Below are 16,909 nucleotides of genomic sequence, written 5' to 3' on the forward strand. Positions count from 1 at the left end.
AATCACCATGTTATACATTTAGATGCTTTGCTGTGAGACTAGACAGCTAACATTAAAAACTCCAGGTCATCAATTAGCAATTGAATTTAAAGCTTAAGAATGTCCTACTGTGGTGCACAGGGAAACACAGGTTCAAAGAGATAAAATGACTGACCTGCGGTCACACTGCTCGTGAGTGATAAAGGAGGGTTCCCATAAACAAAATTACAAGTGGTTGGCTATCATGACATGAACCCGTTTGCTTTTATGCCTTATGTCTCAGCATAAATATAAACAATTCTTAGATACAAGCTCTCAGTTTCATTTTATAATGGAGGTTCCTGCTTTGGAGCCCAATTCATAATGAAGAGCAGCGAGTAGAAAGCCTTCATTTACTTGAGAGGGGCACAGAGTAAGACGAGATGCCAGGGCCTGAGATGGCTGGCACCTTTTTTAAGGTGCAGAAAAGTCCAGACCTCCCCCTAGAACAGCCACCTGCCCGAAGCCAGACCCAGGTGCTCTCTTGCCTCCAAACCTCAGTTCCTCTTTTTCTTGTTATTGTTGCTTCAGTTCCTCTTACACAATAATTTTCTGTGGAAACATTCCTTCATATTTGTGATGAAAATATCTTACAATAGACTTCTGCATACACAGACAAGTTGTGTTTGGAGAAGCCAGGATTGGAGTGAAACATCCCCTCTGAGGCCAGGGACACCAAGGCAGTGAAGTATTTCTTGACTCTGTGACTGCCTTGCTGTCTTACACACACGTAAGTATCATAGGTACAGACGTCATCTCATTCCAAAAATATTTCCATGACTTATGGAAATTTAATAAGCCAAGAGAAGGTCAAGGTGAAGCAAAAAGGTAGGAAAATAGCACGAAACCAAGAAAAGGATGGATAAACATCGTGTGTGCCATAAAGTCCAGAAAAACTGCTGAAAGTAGAACTGTGGCTTGGGTCTGGGCTCCATAACAGCTAAAGAAAAGGAGGAAATCAAGTAAGAGTCTGTAGTCAGTGTCCTTAACAGACTTAGGTTCTGAGGAGAAGCACAGCTTTTTTCCTACACTGAGACCTGAGTGGAATTTCTGCTGTGGGATCCCCACGCGGACCGCGCTATGTGAGAGCTTCTCATGCCGGGTGTGCTGCGGAGCACCTGGGCACCTGTGAAGCTGCAGGGGGTGAACTGCAGGCCTGGCTGTGTGCCATCTTGGGGCTTTGAAATGGTTCTGTAGAAGGTGAACAGCCGAGAAGGAGCAATGCCAAGTTTGTGTTTGGGAAAGATCGTTGGTGAACGTGTGGATGATGGATTAGAGAGCAGAGAAAGGTCCACTGTATAGCAGAAAAACCATAAGATAGCGCTGATGTTCTTAGGAACCGCCTTACAAGAAAATCAGCATCAGGTTTCTCAGGCTTTTGCATTTTTTTCCCTCTGTAATCCTCCTCAACTTAGACTGATGGCAGACACCCAAAGAACACACTTCCACATGGGCCAGGAATCATTTTATCCATTCATTAAATTTTGAATATTTTGAATATTTAAAAATCTTTGTGTGTGTATCTTGCTAATCTTTATGAATGCCATGAACTCATTAAAGTAATCTTTTGATTAGAATTAAGCTGCAGATAATCCAATGTTTTACTCCCTAGCAAGAGCCCGCTCAGCCATCCCGCTTCTCGCTTAAGGGAGGTTTTATTGGGATGGTCACCCTCCGTCTACAGAGGAGAGGGAAGAGGGACAAGGACCCCAAGACCAGGAACATTGTTCAGAGAGAACTGCGACAAAGCTGGAGCCCGGGAGGCAGGGTGAGGATGCATGTTAAGGTGTCTCCCCAGAGCTGAAAGAAAGGCGACTAGGAGGGGAGCTCCTTCTGCTCGCTTGTGTCTATGCAAGTGTCCTTTATTCTTCTATCCCATTTCCTGATAACCTGCTCCTTAAATATATATTTAAAAAAAAATACAGCTAGGAGGGTGAGGCCAGGAGACACCCGGCCTCCAGTCCCAGCTCAGTCACCGCCAAGGGCCTGCCAGCGCCCTCCAGGACTTCCCTGGTTCAGGTCTCTGAGTCACAGAGAAGCAGGCAATAAAATACCTTGATATAATAAGTCACAGATGGTGCTCCGGACCCTTCAACTACATCTTCCCTTAGATTGTTTTTAGGAACAGTTTAATTTTGCTGACAAGCCCAGTCGATTAAGACTATGTGTATGGTTAAAAGAACAGGGCTAAGGTGACTTAAAAAAATCAAGGCCTCTTCCTGAGTTTTCACCCAGGGGTAGGATAAGAGCCACCTCCCCTAAACATGGGGACAGGAACAATGGGAGGCTTTTAGGAGTATACGCCGTGTGAATTACATTCAGGGAAGAAACTTGGGGAAAAGCTATCTGAGGGCAAAGATTATGGCAACTTTATTTTCTTCTTTATACATGTCTCTTTTTCTTCAATGAACATGTATTATTTTATAGTCCTAAGGAAAGGTCACGTTTTAAAAAATTAATGTTCGCTTCCAGAACAGAGTTTGATCTACCAGTGGGAGACGGAGTGGGCCTTAGCTGTTCAGAGGTCGGGCTGACTACCCACGCGAGCAGTAAACCAGCGAGGAAACAGACTTTCAAAAAAATGACTTCAAAAAGTCCGATTTCCTAGACCACATCTATTTCAAGGATACCCATCATGTAGTGCCCTCAAAGGAGTTTTGTCAATTTTGAAGAGAAACACTTAAGCTTTAGGTGTTTGGTTTGCGGCAGTTCATTTCAAAGCAGCTGTGCTGGCCTTACCGTTTTGGTTATAGGCATCATTCATTAGGGGAGGAAAGCCTTTGATGAAAAGTTAAGGTTGAACAAATATGTTTTGGCTACCCTCTGCCAAGAACCTGCCTGGGTTTTCACTTAAAACCGATTCTCGACTATTTGCATCCCCAGAGTCAATGTGTCTGCCCTGAGCTGCTACTTGCAATTCATGGTCACGATTGGCCTTGCACATGATTGTCTTTGATTAAGGCTTCTTCGTAAGGTGTTAAAACATGATTAAGGGCTTTTCTTGGTATTTATCGTGTACCACTCCTAGTGATTAGGTACCGGGTTGGGGTAGGGGGGAAGCTTATATTCCTGACAACAGTCGTTGTGAATTCAAAAATACAAAACAAATTTACTTTTTATGTTCTCATAACTCACTTAGGAAACCATACTCACAATGAAAAAGTCAGTTTAAAATGTTCATTTTTTTTTTTTTTTTTGTGGGCCCCTTGCCAGCGGCCAGGGAACGAACTGAACCGGCGCTGCAGAGGCTGTGGGCTGCCTCGTAGCCCAGCGCTCAACCGCTGAGCCACCAGGGGAGGCCCCTGAACTGTTCATCTTAAAAAGACAGCACAAATCATCAAATTGGAGGCGTCGTAATTTTTATCATTAATGTAGTTCTTACTATGTATTGGGAACATAAATATTCATGTTCATTACGGTAATTCAAATTGGAGTTCAAAAATGATACAAATTCTCTCTACCCCCTTCCTGAGCAAATTTCACTTCCCAGAATGACCTGTTTAACACAGGGGTCTTTTAAAGTCCTTCAGTGCCAAAAATGTCCTTGCCTTCATGGAAAAAATGGCTGGAAGAAATGGATGCCAGTCAAAAATAAAATGATCACTGAAATGATTATAAAATATGGCCCTGGTGAGACCGTGAAGCAGGCTCGTGGCGCTGTCAGGCCCTCACTGCAGACCTCATGACAGCGGGTTCTCTACGAGAGTGATCTCAGTAAGCTGAGATTTAAATGACTGGGTGAATAGGAGTTCCATGAATCTAGATATGAATATATAGGAAGACAAATTATTTAAAGCAAAGGGATGGGTGGGAAGAGAGGGAGAAGCATAGACGTGATAAGGGTTACCTAGTATGCCTGGGACACGTGCTGTGGGTGTCTAGGAATTATTTTTCCCTTTCTTGAATTCGGGCACTGCACAAAGCTCATCTCCTCTTCCCCGGACTAAGTGTGAATCCCTCCTGGCATTCAAGGCCTCTACACTCTGCACTCACCTCCCTTTTCAGAGCTGCTTCCATGTCTGCACATGTCTCAGGACCTGCGCCTTCACCCTGCACACCCTTAGCCCCGTGCAGCCCAGTTCCTCTGCAGTGTGGGCGCTCTGGGCTGACTGTTCTCCCCTTCCCCTGTTGACCTGTCATTCACCACTGTCATTCACAGGTTTTCCTGAATTTGACTTCTATGAAAGACTTTCCTGATCTCCAGGTGCTTCCTCCCCGTGGTTTTGTTGTTTGTTTGTTTTATTATGGAAATTTGAAAACATGCCCCCCCCCCCAAGTAGGATAATAGTATCAACTCCCAAGGACACATCACCCAGCTTCAACAATTATTAAGATGTGACAGTATTTACTTTTTTCTTTGCTGACCTATTTTAAAGCAAATTGCAGACATCTTGTCATTTTACCCTGTGGATTCCAGAATGCCTCTCAGGAAACAAGAACGTTTTCTCACACAGCCACAGTGCCAATGGCATACCCGAGCAAATTAACAGTTACCTCTTGGTATCTTCTAAAAACTGCTTCATAATTAGATATCCTCAGTGGACTTAAAAACGCCCTTTTATAGTTGATGTGTCTGAATCAGGATCTAAACAAGATCCAAACATTATATCGGCTCGTTAGAGACCCTGGCTTAATAAAAAGAGACTTTTATTCCATGCCATTGGCCTCTTACAGTTTAAGTCAATTGTTCTGAGAATGTCGCACATTCTGCCTCTATCTGCTGGCGTCTTTGTGGTGTCGGTGAGCTTCTTCCTCTGGCCTCCCCTCTCCTCTTTGTTCTCTCTCATGGCCCCTTAAGACACTTACTGAGTTCCTCTAGCTTTTATCCTTATCACATTCCTCTCTGATAGTGTAAGCACCTTCAGAGCCTGTCTCCTCAACATTGACTCTCTATATGATGTTTAATATTGTATGCACTTATAAATGTTATTTAACTGAATTGTTGAGGAAGAGTTTTGGCTCTTCCTGCCAGAATATGAACTTTTGGGATGCTCAGTGTGAAAAGCTTACATTAGGAATTAAGTCGAAAGCAAAATCTCAGTCCTGTAGACCACTATTTCTAATTTGCACTGAAAGAATTACAGTCTAATTAAAGCACACATTATTAAATCTGAGGATTCTTGTAACTTAGAGCGTTGGAAGGCCTGTAAATGAAATTTCCAAATTCTCTTCTTTGTCTCTAGTTTGACATAAAGTGATCTCGGAAATCAACTGTTTTGTGCAGTCAGCATGGAAACTAGGATACTAATCACTTTTCTGATCAGGAGAATTTCATTTTGCTTAGTAGTTCAGAAACCAAACTGAAAGGCTGGCTATAAAAACACTATCACACGTATGCCTCGTTGTTGATAACTAACTGCAATCCAAGCTTTAATAACTGAAAGGGAGTAGAAGACACTTCAAAGGTTGCATGATAAATGTTTTTGACAATGTGTCAGCTGAACATTAAACAGGATCTTTGTAAATCCTCTCATTCTAAGTGATTTAAATGGAGAACTTTAAACTTCTTCCTTCGTAAGTATTGGCTCCACATATCACAGTATCCGAAGGTTAAGAAGGAAAAAAAAATACCTTACCTAGTAGAGACGCTTTCCTTCCCCTGTATGAATGTCGGGGGCGGGGTGCTGGAAACTGACTGGGCATCCCTATCACCACTTCTGGGGGCATTTTCTCTTTCATCTTCCCAGAATGTTCCAACATTATTTTAGAATGATTTATTTCCTTTATAACCTGAGGATACCATGTACCCAAAATCATAGAAAAACAATGAGTAAACACAGTTTACTTTTTCTAGATTGTCTCATGATGAGAATGCTGTTGGTCCTCACATGGACAAAATGAGATCTAGACCAGATGGTGTGAGAGGAATGCGTGTGTGTGTGTGTGTGTGTGTGTGTGTTTCAGAGAGAAAACTTGCAAAGGGAGGAGAATTTCTTCCCATCTGCATCACTTTCTAAGGGTTGCTATAACAAAGTACCAAAACCTGGCAGGCTAAAACAGCAGAAAGGGACCAAACGCTGTGGGACAGCAGGCATCAGTGGCGCCATGTTCCTTTGAAAACTCTGGGGATGAAGGTGTCCTGGCATCTTCCAGTGTCAGTGTTTGCCAGCAATCCTGGTGCTCCTTGGCTTGTAGATGCATCTCCCCCAATCTCTGCCTCCCACATCATGTGGCCAACCTCTTCCTGTGGGTCTCTGTTCCTCTTCCTCTGAGCCTCTCCTCGTCTTCCTGTGGGTCTCTCCTCTTCTTCTAGTAATAATGCCTGTCACACTGGATTAAGGGCCCACTCTTCTCTGGCATGACCTCATCGTAACTAATTGCATCTGCAGTAACCCTCTTTCCAAATAAGGTCGTGAAGGTAGTAGGGGTTAGGACTTCAGTAACTCTCTTTAGAGGATGTAATTCAACATATAACACTGTGTAAGGACCCTTCTTTTGGACAGCACACTCTAATAAGCAAGCTAATGGCATCATTATTGCTGTTGAATCTGCAAAACACAATTTTTTTCCTCCTGCTTTCACACATTTTAATTCATTAAAGGCTACCTGAAAACCAAATTCAGATCATTTGGAGTCACTGAGGCTTTTGAAGGAAGGTAGCCTTACCATAGACAGGAAAAGAGCATTCTAAGTAAGATGAAGGAAACAGTCAAGGCCCGGGGTAGAGAGAAGGCGGGCCTCTTGTAGGTGGAGGGGGAGAGGCAGAAAAGGCAGGTGCTCAGGCAGCTGATCTCGGCCATTCTCCCCATCCTGACTGGGCAGCTATAAATTTGGGCTTTTTAAACATCTTTAAGTTTTAGAATTTCCAGACCATTTCTCATGCACATAAAGTTGAGGGTGTTTTGCTCTAATCTGTACTCTCAGACCTTGGCAGGTGTGCGTGCCTGGCCTTTTCAGAGATGACCGTGAGGCTGTGGGCATGTGTTCTGGGCCTGTTTCCTGTCCCCCAGATTCACTGATGGGGGCGCCCTGAGGAAACCAGGAGAAGCACCCACTCGGAGGGCACAGATGGGGCAAAACATGGATTTTTTTTTTTTGTGGGACCCTCGCCGGCAGCCGGGAACAAACCGACACTGCAAAGGCTGCGGGCAGCCTCTACAGCTGCGCCACCAGGGGAGGCCCAAAAAGTGGATATTTTTATCTAGGGACAGGGTAAGAGGAAAAATGGTTATGTAGTTTGGGAGAAGAAAGGACTCTGGAGAAATTTTAGTGGGAATATCCCAATTGTTTTAAATGAAAGGCAACTTGATCTTTATATAATTGGTTGTTATGGTAACTTCTATTACATAGTATATGTCGCACTACCAACAATTTCAGAGGTCACTTAAAAAATACAGGGGGCGGAGGGAGCAGAGCTGTTACCCTTTTGAAGTTCAAAGGCTAACATGGGGGGGGGAATTAGATAAATTCATAATACAGAGGAAAGGGTATGTAAATATGTTAACACATAGGGAGCCTAATGACTGATCATGAGATACGACTTGTCTCCGATCTAGACTTAAAATGTTTCGTGGAAGGAAGGAATTTTACTTCAGTTTTAATGGAGGAGAAATTCACGGGCTATTGCTAGGGGAATTGGAATGAAGCTGCCGGCTCAAGGGTCATGTGTGAATGATCAGCCCTTGCAAGAAATTCAAAATGCAAATGAGCAACTCATGGGTGCTCCCTCTTCCTCAGGCTTGTGCAGAAGAGACTAGCAGTTTCCACCCTGTACTGCAGAGACTGAGCTCCAGTTCAAGTGGTCATCACACTGCCAGATGAGGAAATTCCTCTAGGATCCTGAAAAATCCTAACTGTGACTCGACAATTTGATCCTAGGTTTATCTCGATAAGGACTTGTTCACAAGTAAGGCTGTCCAGAGTGATGGAGAGAGGAAAATGTGCTTTGAATTTCCTGAGTAGAAATATACTGGCTACTTTAAGAGGAGATGAGAGTAATGTCAGGACGGTCTTTTGTGTGAGGAGGGGAACGTTAACGAGGTGCCTTAGAAGATTCCAGCATCCTTACATCATCAAAGCCTTAGAATGATACGACTTCTTCTCCTGGAACCTCTGTCCAGGCCAGGAAACAGCTTTTTAACAAGTACATTTTTTAGGACATTTAAGAGAAGTTGTTGAGGGAGTTTAAAAGACTGGAAATAAGTGAAAGAGAGAAGAGAAAAGAAGAAAACGTATTTATCCTTTAGAGAAGACATGACTTGTGTTTTTTATATTTGCCACTGATCTGCCACCCTTGACACTGACTCAGAAGCCTAAAGGCTTCAGCCACAGCTCTTGGCCACTCGTACTTTCCACGCATGTGGTCTGTGGCCAGAACTACTGAAAGTTCCTACCTGAATGGAATTTTGCCCTATGTGAAGAGTAACACATGTATTGGGTTAAAACTCCCAGCGATCTCCTTTTCCTCCTGCCAATATCATAAGAGGTTGAATATTTATAAGCTTGAAATAAGGGGGGAAATGTGCTTACCGGGCCTCCCTGGTGGTGCAGATGATTGAGCACTGCACTGTGAAGCTGTCCGCAGCCTCTGCAGCATGGGTTCAATTCCCAGCCGGCCAGGGAGCTACCCACATGGCACAGCAGACCTCTCCTGTCATGCCCACTGCTCCCCTCAGCAGTGTGTTTCAGTCAGTCTTCCTGTTCTGTTCCCCACTCTGTCTCTGGTGAATCCTCTCACCCTCCCCCGCATCTGGCCTGTACCCCAGTTCTTGTATAAATAAAAAAAAGTCTTTAAAAAAAATGTGCTTCAACTGGAAGTTGAAAAACAATTAGAAACCTGCATGTAAGTCATAAAGAAAAAGCATCCACCATTGTGCTGTGAACACATTAGTGACCTTGGCACTAATGCTTCTTTACATCCACCTATGAACCTGTCTCCATTTCTGTAGAATTACTAGGAAACTTCTGTGGTTTGTTATTCATCCTGGGTAGGTCTGAGCAAGGAAATCCCTTTAAAAGATGTCTTGATTGACATTTCAGTTGAAGAAGAATTGTTACTGTTTTTAGAAGATTTAACCTATTTAACAACAATAAAATAGGTGCCCTAGTCCCCTCTCTAAATAGCAGTGACCAACACAGGAAAAAAAATCCCTCTCTGCTGTGCCATCTTCCCTGTCACCTCAGCTGAGACCCCAGGCTACGTCTTCTTGCTATAGCCCAGTAGTTGAAGATGTGATTTTCAAAAATCCTGTATGTCTGACTTGGAAATATGGCAAGCTTTTATTGTTTGTATTTGTATTTTCCCTTAACACTCAGTTAGCAGTAGCAGAAAGGAAAACATTCTTACATGTCAAAGAAAAGCTTCTCCTCAGAAATCTTGTGGGTGCCATTTGTAAACTGAACCTGACTGATGCTGCTTCAGTAAATGTGGGTGTCATTAAAAAGACAACTACGGCTTAAATGAGAGCCTTCCTCACCCCCTTTTTACTTCCTGTCGCTTCCCTGACTTTACAGTTCGGGGGTCATTTCTGGTTGATGGGTAAACCAATCTGTGAAACCAAACAGCAGCACTTTATAATCTTAACATATTTGCTACCAATTTTAAACCATAATCCATGTCTCAAGTGAAAAACCAACCATTAGCATTGAAAAATAAAACTGGGGTTTTACTATAAGCAAATTAGACCTCAATAAATATGTGCCTACGTTTTCCCTGCCAGTTATCTTCCCTTAGGTCCAAATGGGAACACGTCCCTCCCTGCTTCTGCACCTATGTCCCCAATATACTTGGGGGAGCTCCATCCATCCTTTCTCCCTGTTGACTGATGAATGAATCATCTGTTTTCTCCCAAGAAGATAGTAAATTCAAACCTCATGAAAGGAAGGATATGGTGACTTCATGTTTTTTAAGAAGGAAAAGCTTAATTTTTTTTTTAACTTTTTGTTCTGGAAACTTCCAAATACACACAGCAGTAGGGAGAATACTAAGCAGAACTCTATCTACCCAGTACCCAGTTCACCAATTTTCAACAGTTTGCCAGGCTGGCTTCTTTTTGGCAGCAGTATTAGTATAAATACTCTGTTCTTTTTCTCATGAAATCGCTGACCACCGAGAAGGCCCTCAGCATCTCACGCAGCAAGGCCCCTGTATCCTTCTTTCAGACCACAGTTTTAACCCAAGCCCTGAAAAGCAACCACTTTGCCAATCCTGGTTTCGTGTTTATACAGAGTGTAACAACCCACCCTATTTTGCTTACATGCACTTTACTCCAGTCCTTTTAAATAAAAGGTCACCATTCACCCACTTCCCAGAGGACATGTGAGTGAATTGAGGGGACAGAAGCAAGGCACGCCTCCATTTACCCTCTGTCCCTTGAGGTACAGCAGGCCCAAGAAAAAGGTGCTCCTCGCCCTCACCGTAACTTGTGAGAAAGCCAGGCACAAGCATTTTGCCAACACAAGGCAACACAGAATGCAGCAGAATGTAAGTGTAAATCACATCAAACTTCAAGTCAGTGAGAAGTGGTTTGAAAACTTAAAGGTGGGGGGCGTGAGGCACAATCCATAGTCTGTGAAACATAAAATGAAAGAGAACGCACTTCTGGAGTGCTCGCTGCTGGCACAGCATATTCAGAGTACTAGTGATTCTGAAGAGAAGTGACTCTTACACTGTGGAGGGCACTGTTTGGATTGGCAAGTTGATTTTTTCCAGATTTCCAACAACTGAGGGCTTGGTAAGGCTTGGAAAGTTGAGGGTTTGAGACTGTATTGACTGGCAAAAAGCTGAGGGTTAGATATTCTGGGTTATGGACTGAAGACAAATCTGTGTTCTTAGGGAGCGGGGGAGAGGTCAAAGCGATCATGTGAGGGTTGGGACACTCATCCCTGGCTCACAGGTGCGGCAGGCTGAGAGGTCAGGGAAGGCCAGGTCAGAAGTCTCGAGAAAGACTGGCCTTAACTAAGACATTGTGTCTGAAAGTCTGGTCTCACCTGTGTCTTGTGTCCCGGGAACATTTTGGTGATTGATTATATGTATCTCTGCATAATCCTCCTAGCACAGTATTTCCCTTCCACTGAAGTTTTCCTTTACTAAATAACTTTTTAACCACTTTACAATTGAAATGAACTTTTGTTCCATTTATTCATTATTAAAAGGCCTATATCTGCCATCATTCCATGCTGGTTGAATTGATTCAAAACTACAAGAGGAAACTATGGTTTTTAAGACTACACATTGTTCCTTAATGCATGATTTAATAAGTTGAGTGGTTTGTTTTGAATTATGTTTATAAATTTTATTAACATAAACCGGGTCCACAATACTCTTCCCCCGCCCCCCACAACCAACAGAAAAGCTCCAGTGCTGTCAACAGGTGCTGTTCATTAGGAGCTATCAGGCCCTCTTCCTCACCCTGGAAAGTGATTAATGTAAAATCTTTTACACTTTAATTTTCTCTATTTTCCTATTTTAAACAAACATAAAATTAGCCTATAATCCTCTCCCTTTTAGAGTGTGTGATATGTACATTTGTTATTCTTGTAGAGCTTATTATGTGATTTACAGTTTGGGTGGGGGGAGTGTCATTCTTTGTTACAGACCCACACAGAGCACTCTGCAAGTGTAGTTCCTACAGCAAGCTGACTTCCTTAAAGGCAAGGGTTTAACTGGGAGAAAAGGATTGTGGGTCCAGTCATGATACAACTTAACACAGCAGAGCTAGGAGATGAAGAATCATTTTGCAGAATAAAAAGTTTAACTGTTCAAGATGGGTTTTGTGATATATCTCTTTTTTTAAAGATTTATTTATGTATGTATACAAGAACTGGGGTACAGGCCAGAGGTGTGGGGGGTAAAAGGATTCACCAGAGACAGAGTGGGGAACAGAACAGGCAGATTGACTGAAATACACTGCTGAGGGGAGCAGCAGGTAAGACAGGAGAGGTCTGCCATGCCGAGTGGGTAGCTCCCTGGCTGGGGATGGAACTCCTGCTGCAGGAGCTGCGGAGAGCTTCATAGATTGCGTCTTAACCCCTTGCACCACCAGGGAAGGAGGCCATTGTGATATATCTTTAAGACAGTGTTGGGCATTGCCTCTTTATTTATCCTGGGCTTTTCTCAGAAATTAGCTGAAAGAGTCAGATTTGAAGGGTTTTAAGTAAAGAAGTCACACTTAAAAGAAAGTTCCTACTTGTACCGATGGAGGAATTGTGGTCATTTTCACATCGTCCTTATGTGGGATTCCGAGATTGGACACTTCTGCCTAATTGGTTCTTGGAATACAAGACCAGGAACAGCTGCCAGGATAAACTGTCACTTTCCTTTCATCTATTCCATTTGAATGTTTTTGAAAGTGGAATGCTATTTGGTTACTCTTCAATTTTTTAAACTGATTTTTAAATAGATAATAAAAGTAATTTCTAGACATCCTACTCTCTCTGATTAACCTTAGGGAGATCACATTTTTCATCTTGAGTTAAACTGAGCAAATTTAAAAAGTAGTACCTTTTTGAAAAGCAAATGTAATTTCATTTCTATTTTGATAAGACTGATAAAATGTGGTAGACTTAATAGCCTCTTCACTCTGCCATGCAGAGAGAAAGGATCGGCTCTAATTCTTTACCTGGCCTCTTGGACTCCGTTTGGGCTCCATCCCCGTGATATTAAGGTCTCCTGCGCCTGAGTTCACACCAGTTGTGTTGACCTCCGCCCCCTCTGCCTGCTGTTACTGCAGGTGTCACTTGGGCAGGGCCCAGAATCTCTGCTTTTTACTTACTCCTGCCAGACAGCATCTTCCTCTGCGCCTCTGAGACCCCTTCCCACCCTTCAGACCCACCTCCCCAACATGATGGCTCCCTTGGAAATCCCACCTTAAGCACCTTCAGCTCAACCCATCAAAGGTCACACTCTCTCCCCTCCCCGCTGACCCCACCCCACACACTGACTCACCTGGGGAGGCTAGTGACTGTGGGGGAGGGGGCCGGACAGCAGAGGGGGCAGGACGCAGGTGGATGGGGGTGACAGGATGGAGGGCAGGAGGGGGACAAGATAGGAACCGGTTTTGTCAGGACTTGGGAGATGCACGTCACTATATTTTTCCTATGAAATGAAAATGAAAAAGAAGTTAAAGGAATATTGCTTTTTATATTGTAGCAGAAACCAGACAATATATTATTCCAAATAGTAATTTCATAGATGTACGTATAGAGGTATTTAAAAGTTCTATTTATCTCTTCCATATTTTAAGAAGCATAATCACCTGTAGCGAAATGTACCAGATTAAGGACAGTCGGAAGCCCTGATGATTGAAGGAGATTTCCTCAGGGAGCATCGTTCAAATCTTTATTTGTTCCTTCCACCAATATGTGTTCTGTGCCAAGTGTGTGCCAGGCACAGAGTGGGCACTGGACTTGCAGACAGGAAGAGGAGAACCCCGAGCCACCGACGCCCTCAGTCCCACACACCCGTGGACACTGATTCTCTTACACACTGGAGAGAGACCAGCCCAGAAGAGGCTCTCCTCAGCCCTCGGACAGGCCAGGGAGATGACAGCATCGGGCAGAGCGGGTGGGGCAGCAACTTCCAGGCAAAGAACAGAGAAAGTAAGGTTCCGAGGGAAAGAGGCAGCATGGAGTAACACAAGCATTGAGCTGGGAGTCACTGGTTAAAATTCAGGACTAGTGGCCCTGACCAAGCCGTTTAACTTCACTGAACCTCCATTGTCCCCTCTGTAATGCTGAGGATCCCTAGCGATGTGGGAGCAATTGGGAGGGTGGACCGGCTCTCGGGGAAGAGTGGGAACTGGGGAGCACTCACTGGACAAATACTCTTCCCAACGCCAAGGTAGTCACCCTTATGGGTGATGCCTTAAGAGAAGCTGATCAGATTCCGCTTGTTGGTTGCTATCAAAGCGGGACAAATGCTACGGGTCAACAGATGCAGGAACAATGGCATTGGTGGTTTCAGAAAGAGACCAGCGTCACAGAATTATGAACAAAGAATAGCGAGTTCCAAACTCATCTTCGGACTGGGCTGAAGGCTGGACTTGTAATCAAGGATTATGTCCAAGAGCCCTTTAAGCTTTTAACCTCCTTCTCAAACCAATTTACTTTTTAAGTTAGAGATTCTTGGCTTGAGGTCGCTCCTTGGAGGGACTTCAGGCATTCTACAGACTCCCTGAAATCAGAGACAGGATTATCAGCATATTTTTCCATGTAGGGGGTGACCCTCTTAGCATTCATCGGACATTTAGGTGGATCTGGAATTCCAGAGAAGGTGAAGAACCTGTTTATGTCTAGGTGAAGGAAAGACTGGCATTGCCTTGAAAGACTTTTTGATGGCTACTAACGCAGACGTTGTGTCTGTCCTGGACAGTCATACCTAACTGCTCTCCAGCATCTCCGCATGGAGGTGTAGCATCCTGGACCTAACTGTCTCAGGCCCCAGGCGGAGCTCCAGGCTGTCCTCATCCCCTGCCCCTCCCTCAGCCTTCCCAGCTGCGTTCTCCTGCCTGCCCAAGCCAACCCGCTTCCTCCTGCTCCCCAGGCACTGCATCACTTCTCCTGGCTGCCTCCTCTGGCTTCCTGCAGAGGGGGACTCTGATACTTCCCACACCCCCTTCTGCTAACACCACCCCATTCTCCATCACCCTTTCCCAGTAGATTTCAGGGGCCTCTCCCCGCTCTTCAGTCTATTCAGACAGCAACCAAAACAACACGTGCTCGCCCTGCCCCTCAGGGGCTCCCATCTAACTCCAAATAGAATCCAGAGTCCTTAACTGAGTTATAAGACTGCACAGGACCTGCTGCGACTTGACCATCATGCCCCTGACATTGCAGGTCCTCCAGTGCCTGTGCTCCACGCTGCCTCTGCAGGCTCTCCTGCAGGTATCTGCATGACTTCTCTTTGCTCCTTCAGGTCTCTACGTTAGGCCTCCGTGGGCCATCTTTGCCACACCCCTCTCCCACCCAGTACCTGAATATCCCCTTTTCCCGTTTTATTTTTCCTCTGCATTTGTCAGTGATAGCTAGCATACTTGTTTGCTGATTGTCTGCCCCCATTATGTATGTTTCACGAATGCAGGGCGATTTTTTACTCTGTTTCCTTGCATCGCTTTATCCAGAGTATGTCTCAAGAACTCGAGTTCTTGACATAGAGCAGAAACTCAATAGCTGGTTAAATGAATTTTATTTTATGTTGAGAATTTATTGGACATTTTTTGCATTACCACCACGTGTGTTCTGCTTGCTGTAACTCTGTTATATATCTGTAATTCCATTAGATTGTTGACTCATTACTGTTTCTTTCCTAGTTAACATCTTTATTTAAGGTAGTAACTGATGCAATGATAACTATTGAGCTTTGTTGTTTCTAAGTTCCCCATATTAACCTGAATTACTTCTAACAGCTACTTAGCAACTGAAAGAGTTGCCTGCTTCTTATAGATCCCTCAAATCCCATGCCATCCACTCCAATTCAATAAATTCCTTTAAGTTTACTGTAATGGATTCAAATGACCATAGTCTAATTTTGAAACATATCTTGGTGGTCCAGTATTATAATTGTTGGCTGTCACAATATTTTTCAGAGTGTAAGAGTACCTTGTGGTCTACCAATGAGAGCAATTTCATTTTTTGTCTAAAGATTTAATTTTAATTAGCAATGGCTTTGTGCTTTATTACGTGTTTTTGGTCCTAGACTGCTAATACAAGAGATATTTTCATAAAATGAATTGACGTCTGCCAATGTGTCTCTTTTCTAATTTGGATTTTTTTATACTAGGTATTTCTAAAGTAGAAAACATCTGGATCTGACACTAAAAATCCTGGTTTATTCACCCCCACTCTTGGGGACAATAGTAATAGAAGTCTGAAGGCTTTTTAATGCCAGTTCATGTGGTTAAACTATTTTTTTCCAAGGGTGCCAATCTTAGTGTTTCTCCATGTTACACTCTTTCAGGCTTTACAAGATGAGCTGGAAAACCGTTCTAACCAGGTGCGATGTGCAGAGAAAAAGCTACAGCACAAGGAACTGGAGTCACAGGAGCAGGTACTGTCCTCTCCGGTGTCGCGGCCCTTGGTTTACTTCCTCCAGGTCAAGGTGCTCACGCATCTCCTGTTTCCAAAGGGACACTTGGGCTGCCAGGCACAGAATACACCACCCCTAGCTGTCACAAATAGCAAAGGGATTGTTACCTTTAGTACAAAAACTGAAGTCTGTAGGTTGGGCAGACTCTGGCTCTGTTTCTCTGGCATCCTCATGGCTCTACCTCTGGGGTTGGCTTCATTCTAAAAGCAATTCCAAGATGACCACAGCAGTTCCAGGCAAGCCATCCAGACCTAGCAAAATCCAGGGACAGAAAGGGACTGTGTTTCTGGGATCCTTTTCTGAAGAGTTAGGAAACCTTTTCCAGAACCAGCCCCTATACACACCCTTCCCTTCCTATCATTGGGCAGAACCATATCACATGCTCATCTTGGCATGTCCAATCCCCAACAAGAGGTTGGAAGCCTAGCCCAATCAAGATCCACCTGCATGTGATGGAATTAGGAGAGGAAGGATAACATGGACAGGCAAGAGGGGAGATGCATGTTGGGAAATCAGCCAACCAGATATGGTGCCATGTCACCATAGTAACATAAATGGTCATTATTGTACTTAAAGACATGAATCATGTTTTCCTTTGAATTTTAATTTTCTCTTCTCTCTATTATATTAATAAAATAAATCTAATACAACCAGAATAGTCTGGCTATGACAATGGCTAATGATCTGTTTTATTTTCAAGTGACAGGATTATTTTCACCCAATTCTTCTGGTTATAGTGAATTACACTCTGTGGTAATTTTGACAATTTAAGCTAAAAAAATCAACAGTGTAGCAATAAATATAGTAAGTCTGAATGAAACCTTTATAAATGCATTGTACAATATTTGGCCATGGGATATAATAGCA

The 16,909-nt window shown here is 43.6% G+C and overlaps 1 protein-coding gene across 1 annotated transcript in view; it reads left to right on the plus strand.

Annotated features, from left to right (window-relative positions):
• The window catches only part of CEP112 (centrosomal protein 112), a gene marked incomplete at both ends in the record, with an annotated part of 340,823 nt that overhangs the window by 288,207 nt on the left and 35,707 nt on the right, over positions 1-16,909 (plus strand). Inside the window, one exon of the mRNA XM_084238043.1 lies at positions 15,914-16,003. Within this exon, the coding sequence (XP_084094169.1) occupies positions 15,914-16,003 (90 nt within the window). The remainder of the gene's footprint in view (positions 1-15,913; positions 16,004-16,909) is intronic.

Source organism: Talpa europaea, assembly GCF_964194135.1.
Source record: "Talpa europaea genome assembly, chromosome: 7".
NCBI lineage: Eukaryota > Metazoa > Chordata > Mammalia > Eulipotyphla > Talpidae > Talpa > Talpa europaea.